Here is a 16,992-nt window from a genome sequence, read left to right on the forward strand (position 1 = left end):
GTCTGGGTGAGATTTATATTTAGTCAGCCGTAAATATTTGCTTTGGTTTGGTGTCGCAGTTCGCAATAATTTAGCGCTTTTCATATCATGGCATGTCCTTCGGGGGGTAAAGACCCCCCTGATAGAAACGATCGTATCGTAGTTAATAATCCGATAGTGTTCGCAAATGATTTTGATTCCTTTCAAGCTCAACTAAACTTGTCCCAAGCTTCTACCTCCTCTAGCAGTGGTTATTCATCAGCCTTGACGCTTTCGCCTTTAGCTAAGAAAACAGCACATGCTATTGCTCAGCATCAATACTTCTTAGTACCCACTAAGGAGGAAATAGATTTATTGGAGACAGAGTTACAAAAGCTTAAATCTGTCTTCGTGGAAGATCAGGATGCCCTAAACGAAATTGCAAGAATTTCAGTCAACATAAGGAGAACACTTAACCGAAAGTATAAATATGAACTTACAGACCAGGGACCATTTCTTATCATAATGGAGGGAATAACTTCTCAAGTTGGAAACATTCACCCGATGAATATTGGAAAAATTTTGCACAGAGCTGGAATACAAGGTATAACGAAAATCAATAGAAAAGGGGCTAATAAAATTGGAATTGAATTCAGAACATCAGAGTATGCTAATCAGTTTTTGTCAAATGAAAGTTTCAGTTCTGCTAGAGGCTACAATAGGTACATTCCACAACGTCTTGTCACTTGTAGAGGACTAATCAAGGATGTAGGGGACCAAATTACGGAAGAGGATTTTTACTCAGAAGCGGTAGCTTATACAGGAGAAGGATCCCGGGCCAGGTCGATTAAGATATTAAATGTAAAAGGAGTCTTAAGAAGGAAGAAAATACTTGCTATTTCTGGTGAAACAGTAATGAAAACCATCCCCACAAACGATTATATTGTAACATTTGAAGGCAAATCATTACCCCAAACTGTAAATATTTTTAATAATGAAAGAGAAGTGGAAAAATATGTTAACCCGGTTATAATGTGCGTCAATTGTTGCAGATTTGGACATGTCAAAAATAATTGTAGAGGCAAGCCTCGTTGCGGTTTTTGTACAGAAGATCATCTTATGTTTGTTTGTGAAAAAAGAGAGCAAGCAATGAAAAAAATGAAATGCCCTGCAGATCATCTTAACAATCTGACTAAAACGTGTAAAATTCCAAATTGTGAAGTAAATCCAAAACCAAGCTGCGTAAATTGCAAGGGACACCACACTGCTACTGACTGGGGATGTCCCGAATACAAACGGCAAAAACAAATTAACGAAACCATGAGCTTCTACAACCTTTCTTTTTATGAAGCAGCTAAACTGCATCCACGGCTAACTAATGCAAACCAAGGCTTTACCCCGAAAACCAGAAGATTTTCCTAGTTTAAATAAAAAAACTCAGAATAAACCTCCTCATCCAACAAGTCCTCAGGGCTGTTCCTCATATACATCAGTACCTAAAGGAAAACGGCCTGACACCCAATTCAAAGGGTATGATAAAGTAGCCCATGAACTAACTTTGTTACCCTCAAGTGCAAGAAGAAAAGTCTCATCTATACAAGTAGGTGAAAACTCGACATCAGAGTCGAAAATGGAAGTAACTCCTGCAGGAAATGGCTGGGAAGAAGTATGCAACAAGTTTGAAGGTTTCAAAAAAGACGTTATGTCAATAAAGGGTATGGATGAAAATTGTGTCAACAATATCAAACAATATTTTGGTTCATTTTGACCTACAGGGGTTAGAAAAAGAAAAGGTAATCTTATCACTAGTTTTAATCTAACAGTAGTTTTTACGTAACAAAACTAAGTTTAAGTTTTAGTCACAAGCGTTTTATAGTGGAGCTATAATGAATATCGTTCACTGGAACATTTGCGGGGCTGAAAAAATAAAGATGCTATCATTAGAGTTATAAGGGATTTTAAGCTACAGATCTTATTGCTCAATGAAACCTTGCTCAAACCCAACACTAACTTTAAAATATCAGGGTTCTCTTCTGTAAGAGCAGATAAACCTAATGGTGCAGATGGTATAGCAATTTTCTTGAAAAACAAAATAAAATATAATATCATCGACTTAAGCAGAATTAATATACCAGAGAGGTGTCAGGTTATTCTTGTAGAGCTTGTCGATTTTTTTATTTGTTGTGTTTACAACCCTCCAGATATTTGTTTGGTCAGGGCAAGCCTCAATTCAATTTTCGATCTAACCCGTAATAAACCCGTCCTCGTTATGGGAGACTTTAATGCCCATAATCCAATATGGGGTTCCCAGGTCAGTTACTCACGGGGAATTAGAAGTGGGAACATTCTTTATGATTTCATTAAGGATCACGATTTGTGGGTACTAAATGATGGATCAGCTACTCGGCTCACACGCCCAGGCGTACACAGCGCTCCAGATGTAGCTTTTTGCTCCCAGAGACTGTCTGGACTTACTGACTGCAGGGTTCTCCAGGATAGAGTGAATAGCGATCATTTTCCTATTTTGTGTATCATCGGAAATAACCGTTGCAACTCAGGTTCGACAAGAAACTACACTAGCAAATATAATTTCAACAAGGCAGACTGGGAGAAATTTTCTGATTTAATCTCCACGAAATTTAGAACTTCACCTCCTATAAATTATGAGGATTTTATGAATATAATTTTCCTATCTATTGCAGAATCTGTTCCAATGCATAAACACTCATTAAACTACGGGTTACCTTGGGGGAATAATGAGTGCACCAACGCTATTAAAAGCAAAAGACAAGCATTCAGAGATTATAAAAACAACCCCTGTGAGACCAACTTCCTGGAATCATTAAGGACCCGGGCACAAACAAGAGAGCTGCTACGTAAGAAGAAAAAGGAAGGCTTTGTCAACTTTTGTGAGAATCTATCTCCAAATACTAGTGCAAAAGAAGTTTGGAGCAGTATTAGAAGGTTTGCTAAAGGTATCAGGTACCAAAATTATCATTTTCCCTTGAATTTCTCAATCCCACAAGATATGTTTGATCTTTTGACGCAACCTCCCTCTATGTTGCGTAACATCCCCGAATGTCGCTTCTCATCAGAATATACAGAAGACTTCCATATCTCAGAATTTGTTGCGGCGGTTAAAGGTCGGAAGAGCAAGAGTCCCGGTGTGGATAAAGTACTTTTCAGTGTGCTCAGCCATCTCCCTGTTGAAGGAGCAGTCTTTCTTATCAAATTTTTCAACAAAATACTTCGGAGGGAAACCACCATTCCAGAGACGTGGAAAACCCAAATGGTGATTGCAATTCCTAAACCGGGGAGAGACCCCTCAGCGTTATCGTCCTACAGGCCCATCAACCTAGCTTCTTGCATAAGCAAAACTTTTGAAATTATGATCAAAAACCGACTGGAATGGTTCGTAGAGAACCAAGGTTTAATAGACGTTCGCCAAACCGGTTTCAGAAAGGGTAAGGGAACTTTCGACAATCTTGCAGTTATCTCCTCAGAGGTCCTCTGCCGTTTGGCTCGCAATCAACTAGCAGCAATGGTGACTTTGGACATATCCAATGCCTACGATAATATAAATGTTGACTTATTGACCTCGGTGTTGGCCAAAATTGGAGTCGCCAGAGATTTGACCGTGCTCATTAAAGATTTTCTCACGAACAGGAAGATACAAGTTAAAGATCCATCTACTAATACATTCGTGTCAGGCAGAACCACTAGCAAGGGAGTTCCCCAAGGTTCCCCTCTTTCTCCATTACTATTTAATATTTACATCAAACAATTCCTGAGAACATAAGACTTTTACAGTTTGCGGACGATACCGCCTTGCTGAGTACTGGGACTGATGCCCAAACAATAGTGAACAATTTGAACAATTTGCAAAATATACATATTTGGTCTTTGAATGTAGGACTTGAGATTAACCCCAATAAATCTGCAGCTATATTTTTTTCCAGGAAGAATTACAAGGTTAATTATCTCCCCAGACTTCACCTCAACACTCGAACCATTGCATGAAGAAATTCCATCACATATCTAGGAGTGATTTTTGATCCAAAACTGTCATGGGAGCCACAAATTTGAAATATGATACAGAAAGCTTCAGGTGGGTTGAATATGATGCGATTTATAAGTAGAATCTGGTGGGGGGCACATCCCTCTACCCTTCTAACTTTTTACAAAGCTTATGTTAGACCCCATTTGGATTATGGAGCCTCTTTTTTGGGTGGTAGCTCAAGAAAGTCTATTGCTCAACTTAACAAAATTCAATTTGAGGCACTGAGAATAGCTCTGGGATATATGAAGTCCACACCTACTAACATACTCCTAGGGGAAGCAAGTGAAATGGATTTAGAACACAGAAGATACATGCTAGCGACTAAATCATTATTGAAAGCTGCCAGTTTAGTGGACAGTGAAACCTTAGCTGCGGTTAGATGGTTATATATTACCTATAATGAAAACTATTACTTTTTTCGGAAAAAGAGTATTCCTGCACTTGTGGATGCTTTTGAAAGAGTCGATTCACTGTTAGATACACTTTACAGGAGCCCAGTTTACCCCTGTTTCTCTTGTCCACTGCTGAATCTTTTAAGCTCTGTTCAAATCCAAGACTTAAAACTAAAGAAAGATAATAATAACTCCAAATTATTTGAAATTAAGAAGAGCGAGACTTGGACCCCAGAATTTCATTTAATTTTTACAGACGCCTCAAAAGATAAAGAAGGCCGAGTAGGTTTTGGCGTTTACAACTACAATACGAACCTTAAAATGGGACAAGGCCTACCAAGTGAACTATCCATTTGCTCTGCCGAGATTTATGCTATTGGTCAACCTCTTAATTGGATTGAATTCAAGGACATCAACAAAGCAGTCATCCTTTCAGACTCCAAAAGTGCCCTCGAAGATATCAATAAAACTGGGATGGATGCAAAGTCTAACTACCTAACCTTGCAGGTTAAGAATAAACTATTTACCTTAATAAAAACGCAAAATAAGGACATCCAATTATGCTGGATACCAAGCCATACCAGTATAAAAGAAAACGATATTGCGGACCAGATCGCCAATGCTGCACGCCTCGAACCACAGGAAAATATAAAATTGAGCTTTAGGGAATTCTTCCCTAAATTAAAGCATAACATCTGGAATGCTTGGAGCGACAGATGGAAACATATAGGATTAGGGAAAGGAGTTAATTTCACCTCACATTATTCTACTCCGCCAACTAAACCCTGGTTTCATAAGCTCGACCTGAATAGAAGAGAAATCACAACTATGTGTAGACTGAGAAGCAACCATTGCTGTTCTCCGGCTCACCTAAATAGAATCAAAGTCAAACTCTCCGGAGACTGTGAATGTGGAGAACTGGGCGATTTAAGTCATGTGCTGTTTGATTGTGCTCTTCATTGGGAAAAATCACAACAGTTGTATGAGTCACTCATTAGTGCTAATTTTCCTTCGCCTCTGCATATTAATTCCACTTTATTTCACCGCACTCGGTTGGATTTTGCTGCTAGAATTGTTTGCCGCTTTTTAGATGCATGTGGATTAAAACTTTGAATATTGTTTTCACATATTCTAATTCTTTCGTCCATTTTTTTTTCCTGTATAGCCGTCCAGTAGGATGACGGTATCACCCAGACCCTCTTTACGGAGGCATCCTTCATGGAAATAGTTTATTGCACACCACTACCGAGAAGCTGGCCGAATTGCCTTAGCAGCAGTGGCCAAATAAAGCGCAATTAAAAAAAAAAAACCTCTCCAAAAAACAACAAGTGTAAATAAATGAAAGCAAGGGACAAGAATAGAAATTGCCGTTAGTTCGGAAATAAGAAGGAATACGGACGATCGCCTCGTGCAATCCAACCGCATTCCGCCGTAACATCTTAAATTGCAGCAAAAATGCAAGGACCTACACTTATTTACATTTATTTTAGGACAGGCAAACCACACCAAGCAATTAAACAGTTACAGTGTGTTCGAACAGAATGAAGTAGTGAAGAATAATTAGCAATACCGGTAGCCTTGAGGATTAAGACAGTGTGTAATTGTGAGAATAAAACATTTAATAGGTAGTCTCCGAGAATTATTAACCTACATGTGAGAAACATAAGTCGAAGTAGCCAATGACAAATTGAACCCGTTACATGGTCCCACAAACATCCTTTAACCCTTTTTATTTTTCTGGAATTGAAGCAAAATGTTGCTATATTAAATTTCTGGTGGCCCTCTTGTTTAGCCTGTTTCTTTGAAGATTGTTGAAATATTCATTCGTGATTCAGATAGATAGATAGATAGATAGATAGATTGTTAGTTTTGGCTACCGGAAATATACCTGAGGTAATTTTCTTTGATAGTGAGCAATCTTCAGTTGTTAATTTTTAATATTTTGAAAAATAAAAAAACCAAAATAAAGACATTTGTTGGAAGCTATAATAAGGCCCATCTAAAATGGTATTTTATTTAATTATATTTTAACACAAGGCGCTCACCTGCTCATACATTTCTTGCGTCATCGAAAATTGTCCGTACCCGGAGTGATTTTGCTGGGCCATTGTGGTGGGGATCGGATTGTTCTGGGTTGTCGGGTAATGGATCCCTTGCATCCTAAAATTCTGACCGTGAACGTAATTCTGTCGGACCTGGTAAGTCTGATCGGAATATTGGTGATGGTTGCCGTCGTCCGCAGGACTTACGGGCTGCCGGGCTCTCAGTTCCGCCATGAAACTGGCATCTTGCACATACCTCCTCTGGAGTTCTTGCTGCCACCCACCATCAGATTCATCCTCTCCGTCGTCTTCAAAATCTGTTTAGTTGAAGAGGTTTATTTATAGTGATTGTGGACTCATTCAGATTAAAAACTTTTATATGTAACTATTTTGCGTAATTCTGACGTAGATTAAACTAGGCCTTAACTATTTAGCTTACAATTAAAAAAAAACAACACAACCCCTATAATAGCTTAATGTGCTACTTACCATTGATTTTCTTGCTCGAAGAGGGGAGTGTAATGCTCGATGTGTCTGCAAATCAACAATCATTCTCTGCAGGCAACATACAACATACAGTCTACTGAAAATTAAGCGCTGTCAAAAGAAAATTCGTCGAAACCAAAAATAAAAAAACTTACCCGAAAACAAGCATTTAAACAAACCAAAACTATAGAAGTAGTAGTAGTAGTAGTATCACCAAAATAATCAAATCCACACGTAGAATAATGCGCTACCACTGAGTAAACAAGAAGCAAAGGGTAAATTGATATTATGGAAGCTTTGGTGTCACAGTTACAAAGGAAAACAATCTTGTGTGATGGTGTAACTGCTTGAAATTTTTTTTGATCACGGTATTATCAATAACTGTTAAGTAAGAAGAGAGCAAAAATATCCCAAAGTTTTTATTAAAATAAAATATAATACAAATTAAAAATATTCGAGAAAAACAAATATTTTTAAAAAATGTAACAACAAACAACAAAGATCGCTTCAAAACATCACAACTTCATGAGTATTCATTTATGTACATGCCCGTTTCACATGGAATTTCACAATAATTAAAAACTAGCACTGCGTGTAGTCTCTTTTGGAATACTTACAATTGTTACTAGTTAGCATTGTATATACAAGTACAAGACGGCATAGAATAAATAGTTCAGCAAATACAAGTATAATCTATAGAAGTAACATCGTTTTCAATGGCAAAGGAGAACCGAAAAAAAATCAACCGACGCTCCAACACACTAAATTATTTTTGAACGTAAAATATTTTCACTTTGGAAACTTTCGTAAAGCAGTAATTATTGAATTTTATACAGATCCTCATTATTTTTATTCTTAATTTTACTAGTGCGTTTTGTTTCTCTACTGTGTTTTGCTTTTAAAAATCTACCAGGGGTGTTAAAATTTTTGAAAAAAAAAAAAGAATAATGACCTACTTGATTCAATGATTTCACCCTAGCATTCAATTAATTTGTTTACGTCCTAAATTTAACTTTTTTTTTCATTAATCTTTCTAGAGATCATTTTCTAACCACATAGTTCACAACCTGCACAACAATACTCAGCAGAATTATAGTGGCAAGACTCCTCTTGATCTAGTCAATGGAAAAAAGAAGACACCCATAGAGTTCTTCCATTTACTCTTCGATGAAGAAGTTTTACCAAACATCGAAAAGCAAACAAACTTTTGAACATGACCTATAATGGTCAAATAAAACCGATGCGCCAAAACTTTTATCAGAAAGCATGATAGATTTCATCACCACAAAATAAAAGTGTTTCAGAAATATGCCACTAGAGGGCACTTTACTCAGATTTTTTTTCCCTGTATTTTATTTCTTTAGACCGATATTGCAAAATAGAGCAGATTGCCTAAAGCAGAATCACAAATCCTTCAAAATTGTAATTTTTGTTTTTAAGGCGATAAGCGTTATCGATTAACCATAAATCGACTTTTTTATTCTCGGTTCGAACGGACTTATCCCAATAGAAACGTTCCATCTGCTAAGATATTCATCAATATACACAGAAGACTTGGCGAAAGAGGATCATTCAAACCTGATGATATGAATAAAGGGAGACTAAGGTATAAAAGAACCCAACAGAAGCTTCCCATCACCAATCTGGGTCAAAAATTTAGGCCAATTAATGCCGTCCCAGTTTATGAGAAGGTTCTTGAGGTTCTGGTGAACCAGCAGCTGCAAAGTTATTGTGACGTAAACAATATTTTAGAGCCTAACCAGTCGGGCTTTTGCTCCAAACATTCATGTGAATCTGTCGTTCTTACTGACTGTGATGTTTTCTCGAGGGCCTTGGAGGATGGTAAATTTGTGTTGGCTGTAGACTGTTAAGAAAATTGTACAAAGTGGGTATTAAGGGAACAGCGTATAAATGGCTTTGTTCGTATTTAACAGATAGGGTACAAAAAACAAAATATCAAAATCGAATATCTCATTGCATAACTGTAGAATATGGTGTTCCTCAGGGGACAGTTTTGGGACCATTGTTGTTTCTTATGTATATAAACGATATTGTAAATATTTTAGATGATACTAAAGTGGTATTATTAGCGGATGACACTATGATTTTTATTGTGGGTGAAAATGTGGATGAAATGCAAAGAAAAATGAATGCTGATCTGAAGAATGTTTTTGAATGGCTGTGCAATAATAACCTTTGTATCAAGACGGACAAGTCAAAATTTTGTATTTTTGGTAAACGACATAAATTGAGTAAATTAAATTTCGATGTAAGCATTTACATTAACAACAAAAAATTAATTCATGAAACCGAAATTAAATATCTAGGTGTTATATTTGACTTAATTTGACGTTTCATACACGTGCCGATTAAATAAGGAATACATTTTCTAAAATGGTTAATTTTATATTTAGAATAGGGAAAAATGTGTCAATTGACACCAAAATCTTATTGTATTGAAGGGTGTACAAAATGACATAGAAGGGTCAAGTGACATAGCAGTGCTTTCCGACTTATTGCGAACATTTCCGATTTAAATAATCGTAACGAATTTCGACGTGACGTTGCATGTATTTTCGAACGTTTAGTCCTAACCAAAACTAACCAATATACTATAGTTGTCTATGGTTTAATCGCCGATTAGCATGTCAAGAGACGGATCGTTAACCTCAACAAATCATTACAGTTCGCAAATTAGGTTGGTTTATTTAAATTATGTTTTATTAATGTCTGCCCTATAAGTTGCATCTTTTATAGACGTAAAATATTTAATTTGTTCATCAAAAAAATTTGTTTTATACATTGCGAAGTAGTCGGGTGAAATGACATAGTCTACAGGTGGCTAAAGTGATATAGTATGTCGTTTTGCCCGACTGATTTTTAAATATGTAAAACACGGCTTCATTGTTTCATTGCAGAACAATGCCACGAGCCTACGTTAGGAAAATAGACATTCATGGTCCTCAGCTTCGATGGAAAACGCTATAGAAGCTGTTGCTAATAACGAAATGGGATGGCTCAGAGCATCTAAAGTTTATGGTATCCCTCAAGCAACACTGAGAAGACATGCTCAAAACAAAAATAAGTCCATAAAAACAGGAGAAAAACATCTAAAGTTAATGGAATCTAGATTTTTTGGGTTAAGAAGAAAGGAGGTTTTAGAGCTGGCTTATCAATTACCCGTTAAAAATGGGTTTCAGCACACTTTTATTAATCAAAAGAAGAGCGCAGCCAAAGACTGGTTACGAGAGTTTAGAAGAAGAAATCCTGACCATTCCTTACATAAGCCAGAGGCAAGGGTACAAGCTTTTAATAAACCCCCAGTTGCCCAGTTCTTCACTCTTCTGAAAGATATTATCAAGAAGGAAAATATAGTGTTTGCAACATCTGGCAGGAAGCAAGTTGGTGCCATTAATAGTGCCGAAAGAGGATCACTCCTTACTTTAGTTTGCTGTATGTACACTAATAGCAGTTACATTCCATCTGCCTTAATATTCGCCCCCATGAAAACATGAAAAATGAATTGTTTGATTACGCCCCACCCTTTGAAAACATATTTTGATCAAGAAATTACCAAGTGGCTTAAAAATCATCCGGGAAGGGTGGTAACACAATTTCAAATACGTGCTTTGCTCACTGAAGCATATGGAAAAGCAGCAACAGTTCAAAACGCCATTAACGGTTTTGCAAAAACTGTAATTTTTCCAATAAATGCAGATATTTTCCCGGACTATATGTATAAAGCATCTGAAACAACTAATATTTCCATTCAAACCAGGAACAATTGAACAAAGGGCTGAAAATGTTGAAAACCAAAGATGAACCCACCACTTCAAAAACAACAAATAACGTGCTTACCACGACTGTAGCTGATTTACGCCCAATTCCAATAGGTCCGTTCGTCTCTGGACAAGGAAAAAGAAAACAAAGGAATAGGAACAAAACTACGGTGCTAAATTCTTCACCAAACATAGAAAAAGGAAAACAAAAAAACAACCTGTGTGGGTAAAAAACTTTTTGCAGGTTTTTGTTTAGATTTAAGCTTCATAAATATCGTTATTTTTTTATTATTTTTTTCTGTAAATACAGACGTATAGGATAAATGGTCTTGCATTTCTTACCTTTGTTGTTAAGAAAAAATATTTTTTGAAAAAAAAATCACTTTACAAAACTCTATGTCATTTTGTACACCCTTCCCCTAACAGTTAGCTGCTCCTCATTTAGAATTTTATTCCACACTTTTGTTCAATTTGCCTAATTATAAATTAGAGCAATTGCAGATTGTTCAAAATAAAACAAAAAGTAATGTTTAATGTCTATGTATTTATTTTTAAAATTAAACAGCAGTGTGTTCCCAATTATGTTTGTGAAAAAGTTACCTATTTCAGAGATATTCATTCTTACAATACAAGAAATTGTGGTAATTTTATGTTGAGAGAATGTTGAATGAGAACGAAAAACTGCGATACGCTTAATAAATTTAAAAGACTTTTAAGACGCCGTGTATTGTTCTAATTCTGATTTCTGTGTGCTTAGCTTTTGGTTTCCGTTTATCTGGTATTTTATATTTAGAATTTATTTTTAGAATATTTTTTTAAATAGCATAATGCTAAATAAAGATATATTATTATTATTAGAACCGCCGCAAGAGAAGAAAGAATACTTCAAAATGTGGAGACTGACCCGTCAACGAGTACGAGGAAACTTGCTGCTCGGGAAAGAATTGCTTCGACGCTTTCAGTTCAAAGGGTTCAAACACTCTATGAGAGCGATGGCAATTGAGAGTAATTTCATGCAACCAAATTTTAGGAAAAATTCAAAGTTATCTGCAATTCTTAAATGCGATTTTGTTCACTGACGAGGCTGCATTCAGTCGTGATGGCGTTGTAATTTTGGAAAAATGCAAAAATTTAAGGAAAACACCAGCGTCGGTTTTCTTGCAATGTATGGGGCGGGATTATAGGAGATAATTTTATAGGACCTCATTTCTTTAACGGATCGCTTAATGGGAAAATGTGGCACTTATTGTATATTATGCAACAAGTGGGGTAAACGGCATTTGATTCAAGAGTTTATTTGACACGAACGGTGTGAGTGTTTAATAAACGAGTGACTTAAAACGTTTTCCCGAACGTGTTGCATAATTTACCTTTTCTACGACCGTTAGGTTTTCGGTACATTTTCGCAAAACAACGCAAATACATTCCCTGACATGACCGTCAGAATTGACAAACCGCACAATTCAAAGCGTGGGAGATATTTCCGAAAACATCCGATTGCTCCCAAACCCGTGCGGTAAAATCTCGGAAATGGCCGACACGGTGGCACGCTTGGTCGGCGTGTAATTAGGTATTTGACAGACGAGAGTGGAAAAAGGTAGTTTCCAATGGAAAGACGAGATGTTACGGCAGCATCCAACTTTTTACTTATGCATCCCATGTGCGTTCGATTTAACGAACATGCTGTTTCTTATGCTAATACATTTTTTGACAAAAAAAGAGTAAAAACGTGTTTACTTAACCTTAACCACACCATATTAAAAAAAAATGAACCTTCCAACTTTTATGACTTTTATGAGAATTTAAGTTTAATAATTTTGTTAATCTCCATGGCTTCCCATAAATTTAATTAATTGTATGCTTTTTGTCGCTGTGGTATATTGTCGTCAAAAATGTGTTTTTCTGTGTTGAAGTGTGTGGCATAATTAGAATCTAGGCTATTGTTTTTAAACGATCTTTTATGTTCGTTAATGCGTTTTTGAAGGATTTACTGTTTGTTCAATATAAATTTTAGGACAAGATCTTTTCATTGTTTTGAAAGCTATTTTTAAACCACATTTTGACAAACTTTTTCACTGGATTCTCCTATGTATGTAATTCTTTTAAATTGTTCGTGTTCTGTATTAGGTTTCGGATAAATACTGTTGATACTGTTGTATGGATTTATTTTTTATTTATAATTTTATCGATAATTGACGGATAGTAGCCGTTGTTCAGTGCAATTTGTTTAATGATATTAAATTCTTTGTTGTAATTTTTTGTTGAGAGTGGCGTATTAAGAAGCCTGTGTATAAAAGAGTGAAATGCAGACATTTTATGTGTATAATTTAAATTTTATATCGGACAAACATTTAGATCCTTCAAGGGACGCATTAACGAACATAAAAGAGCGTTTAAAAACAATAAACTCGATTCTAATCATGCTACACACTTAAACACATTTTTGACGACAACTTTGATATTTTACATACAGCCACAAAAAGTAGAAAATTTAATTTATTTGAAGCCATGGAAAATAAAAAAAATGAGACATTCAAATGTATTGTTTAACGATCAATTAGATTTAAATACCTCTCCTTTATTGAACTTAAATTCTCACAACAACATTAATTAAAGTTTTATTGTCATTCTATATATAGTAGCAGGCAGTTTGTAAATATTACATTTGATAAAGACACGGTGTTGTGGAAACAATTGTCATGTCATAATATATAATTTCGTGAAAATCTGAACTTTTAGTTATTTATTTTGTTAAATGGATTTTCATCAAGTAAAAGCCACCTGAGTTCCAATATAAATTTCATGGGTTTATTAAAATTATTGGGGTCAATTGACTGGTCAATTCCCCAACCTTATATGAAGGGTGAAGGGAAAAAACAGGGATTGTCACAATCGCCATCTAAAAGGTATACTGCATATCTACCATTTGCAGTACACTGGTGCCTAAAAACTAGGACCGTCTCATAAATATGCGTATTTAAAATGTCGGTGCAAATGTTAAATGTGTAGAAGGTAAGAACAACATAACAAAAAATAAACGACTATTAATCGTTTCGTTTCTTTTGCGTGCCAAAGCAGGCAGCGTTTTGTTTTTTTTTTGAGTATTTATGAGTACTTAACAGTAAAAAGTGTCTTCTGATAGTAATGAGTGTAAAAATAATGGTGGAAGTACGAGAGAAAGAAAAGTGAATGAGGGCAGCCATGCAATTGAGAAGACTCAAGTGTTTTAAAAATTTATCCAGCATAGAAAAAAAAGGAGATTTAACATATTTTAATACTTTGAAGTCAAATGATGAGCAAAACGCATATTTGACTGGATTGATGTCTCTAGTACCATTTCAGAGAAGAGAAGAAAAGAAGAAGAGAGCCGAAGAAAACTAGGGATGTTCCGATACCTACTCATTTCGATAGTATTCAAATCTTTTTTCGATACTACTCAAATAAATACTAAAGTATCGATACTTTTAGCATTTTATTATTTTTTTATTGATTTTAGGGACACTAACCATGAACGTTCAAGGACAATAATTAAAACAAAATTAAGAAGGAATAGGTTTGCGTCACGTTCAGCACGTATTTTAAACAAAAAACTCCATGATAACATTGCAATAATAAGCCGATGAATACAATAAATAAAATTATTCGTAAGCAATCTTTTCTATGTCTGACAATTTATGTTGATTGACAATGCAAAAAAAATGAAGGGCGGACGTCTTTCTCGCTTTTGGCTCGGGCTCGGTCGAGTGAATTCGGACGAGTTCGGCACCATAGATCAGATAGAGATTATGTGTGTCTGATGCGTTTGGTTTTTTTTTAATGGTGAGGCTGATTCGTTCCAAAAAAATATAAAAATGTAATTTTAGTTTTCTCCTTACATCACGATGACTTAATTGATAAGTCAACCGGAGAGAAAAAGAACCTACTACCTATAATCATACCAAAGGGGGTGTTGATAACCTGGACAAGTTATCTGCTACTTTTACTGGCGATGTGGCCTATGGTGGTATGTTATGCCTTAATAAATATGGCTGGAGTAAATTCACAGATAATTTACGCTGTTCTAACTAACAAACAACATTTGGAACGCCTTCTTTTGGAGCTTAATGTGCCACGAGCTGTGCGAGACAGAAAACAGGATTATGCTGGAACTTCGTCTAATAATCAACCACAACAGGAAATTATTCTAGGAACTCGAAAGAGATGTTTTTTCGGTGCTAAAGATTCAAAAACCTGATTTTCCTGCCAAAGGTGTAAAAAATTTCTATGCTTGTCTCACCTCGTAGCTTTGTGTGCTCCTTGCGTTGATTCTTTGGAAAACCAATAAAAAACAAAATTTCAACTATGTTGTTGGTAGATTTAGCTAATTAGTTTTGTAATTTTCCTACTTAAGTGTTTTTTGTTCTTATTATCACTTCTTCTTTTTCCGTTTGAAGGATGGTATTTGTTTTGATTTCGTATGTTGAAGATAAATATATTTTTTCTTATACTTGAATAAATAGTTAATACATATTTTTTATTATTTTTGTCAAAAAAATATCCTATTTGTGACACAATCCTTTAGGGTTAACCCTTCATATGCAACCAAACCATTAACCTCAAATGAAATGAAAATTTCACTTAATAGTCATATTATTTATTCCCTTTTTCTTTCATAAATTTTAACACCAATTTGATTATTTTCCTAACCAGGTATTGTATAGACATCGTTCACTCGAACCTATGCAAAATAATACTCGCAAAATACCAAACACTCACAGTCTACCACGGAAAATGTCTAAGCTCGATCTAACTAGACATGTATAGGGAAAACGTTTAACTCCTTGGGCTTTGAAACGAGTCGTCATAGATACTGTGCAAAATAGTCACCGAGCTCATGGAAATTCTAATGCTTGCAAAGTAGCTAATTCGTAATACGGCAAGTGTCTATTGATCCCTACCTGAGTTCAGTTCTCTAACTAAGGTAGACATCGCGTTGGTAACCGAATCGGCAGCGACCAAGAGGTCGTTCCTCAAAGAACGACCCGCTGAACCCGGAGTACCGTTACCATTGGAATCTGCAAAATTAAAGGCCTCGTCAGAGTTTCGCCAAAGGATGAATGATCTGTTTTCCAAAATTCTTGGTTCAAAATTATCAAAACTATAACCAAAACTAACCAAAACTATAATTTTTTTTTATTGAAAAGAAAATTTAATGGCCGTTGAGCCATGGCTTCTTCTTATCAACTCTACAGGAGATTTTTAAATTTTTTTCAAAAACCAAACAACGAAAAAAGTTCTGCGTTTAACAGATTTAAATTTTTTAATATAGATCCTTTCTTATGTTGCTAATTTGTAGATAATTATTATCTTGCGTTAAAATTTTCGTTTCTTTAAAATTAAATTCATGGTCTATTAAATTGTTGTTGTTTATGTAAAGCAGTTGAGGCGTTTTTAGTATATTTATGTCAACTGTTTTCCAAAAGTTGGGTTTCCAATATGTTTTTTTTTGTATTTGTATTATTTTTGATATTTTCATTTTGTTATAAGGCATGTGTAGGTTCGCTGTTTAAACATTTTATTAACGTTATTTTCAGGGAAATGATTTTCAATAAAAATTTGTTTATTTTTGATAAAATTTACGTCCTACATTCTGGTGATGTTAGAATGATAAGCCAACTTTTGGAAAATCGTACGAGTGGACATAAACATACTAAAAAACAATTAACAAACCATGAATTTAATTTAAAAGAAACTAAAATTATGAAATATATTAGTAATTTAAGTTAATTGTCCCACCATTTAAGAACCTAATATAAATTAAATATCAAATCCACTTTCTTAGAATGATAGTGTTGAAAATAAAGCAACAATTAAATAAACTCTTAGCTACTAATACTAAACACAAATTTTAAAGAAAAAATATTAATGTCAATTATTTCATATTTATACTTTTTAAAATTTATTCAAAATACCACTGAAGTATTTAAATATTTTTATATAAAATTATAATTATAGATTCTTGATAAAGGTCGACATTGTGATCGATATGTTGAATAATATTTTAACAAATTTAATGAAGTTTGCTGTTACTGAACAAGCTCGACTCAGGAACAACTCCAGTATTGTTTGGGTTTCAAGGTTAAAAACAGGCACGAGTCACAACAAACCCGCTATGCAGACTCACATCATATTTTTTTTTAACAAATTATCAGTAAAAATAAAGACATTGTATGTTCACTTCGATAACTGATATTGATAACTTTAAATGTATCGTTCATACATATTTTATTTTATTA

The 16,992-nt window shown here is 35.0% G+C and overlaps 2 protein-coding genes across 5 annotated transcripts in view; one reads left to right on the forward strand and one right to left on the reverse strand.

The window, feature by feature from the left end:
- Positions 1-16,992, reverse strand: part of LOC132708262 (dystrobrevin beta) — a 43,592-nt gene that overhangs the window by 2,355 nt on the left and 24,245 nt on the right. For 2 of the 4 annotated variants that reach the window (XM_060680472.1, XM_060680471.1), the window contains 3 exons: positions 15,655-15,771; positions 6,942-6,986; positions 6,456-6,769 (listed from right to left, as the gene is read on the reverse strand). In XM_060680472.1, the coding sequence (XP_060536455.1) occupies positions 6,456-6,769; positions 6,942-6,986; positions 15,655-15,771 (476 nt within the window). The other 2 variants (XM_060680474.1, XM_060680473.1) reach the window with 2 other exon arrangements.
- On the forward strand, positions 2-1,348 carry LOC132708263 (uncharacterized). The gene is made up of 2 exons (XM_060680475.1): positions 2-936; positions 1,011-1,348. Exons 1-2 carry the CDS (start codon positions 88-90, stop codon positions 1,029-1,031), a joined length of 870 nt encoding a protein of 289 aa, XP_060536458.1. The 5' UTR covers positions 2-87; the 3' UTR covers positions 1,032-1,348.

Source organism: Cylas formicarius, unplaced genomic scaffold (assembly GCF_029955315.1).
Source record: "Cylas formicarius isolate icCylForm1 unplaced genomic scaffold, icCylForm1.1 PGA_scaffold_10__41_contigs__length_53128322, whole genome shotgun sequence".
Classification (NCBI taxonomy): Eukaryota; Metazoa; Arthropoda; class Insecta; order Coleoptera; family Brentidae; genus Cylas; species Cylas formicarius.

Bases quoted from the DNA above. Each gene is read 5' to 3' on its own strand.
- LOC132708263 (XM_060680475.1), top strand. From the start codon at position 88: ATGGCATGTCCTTCGGGGGGTAAAGACCCCCCTGATAGAAACGATCGT. The intron at 937-1,010 runs GTAAATATTTTT...CAATTGTTGCAG, and splicing joins GCAAATCATTACCCCAAACT to ATTTGGACATGTCAAAAATA.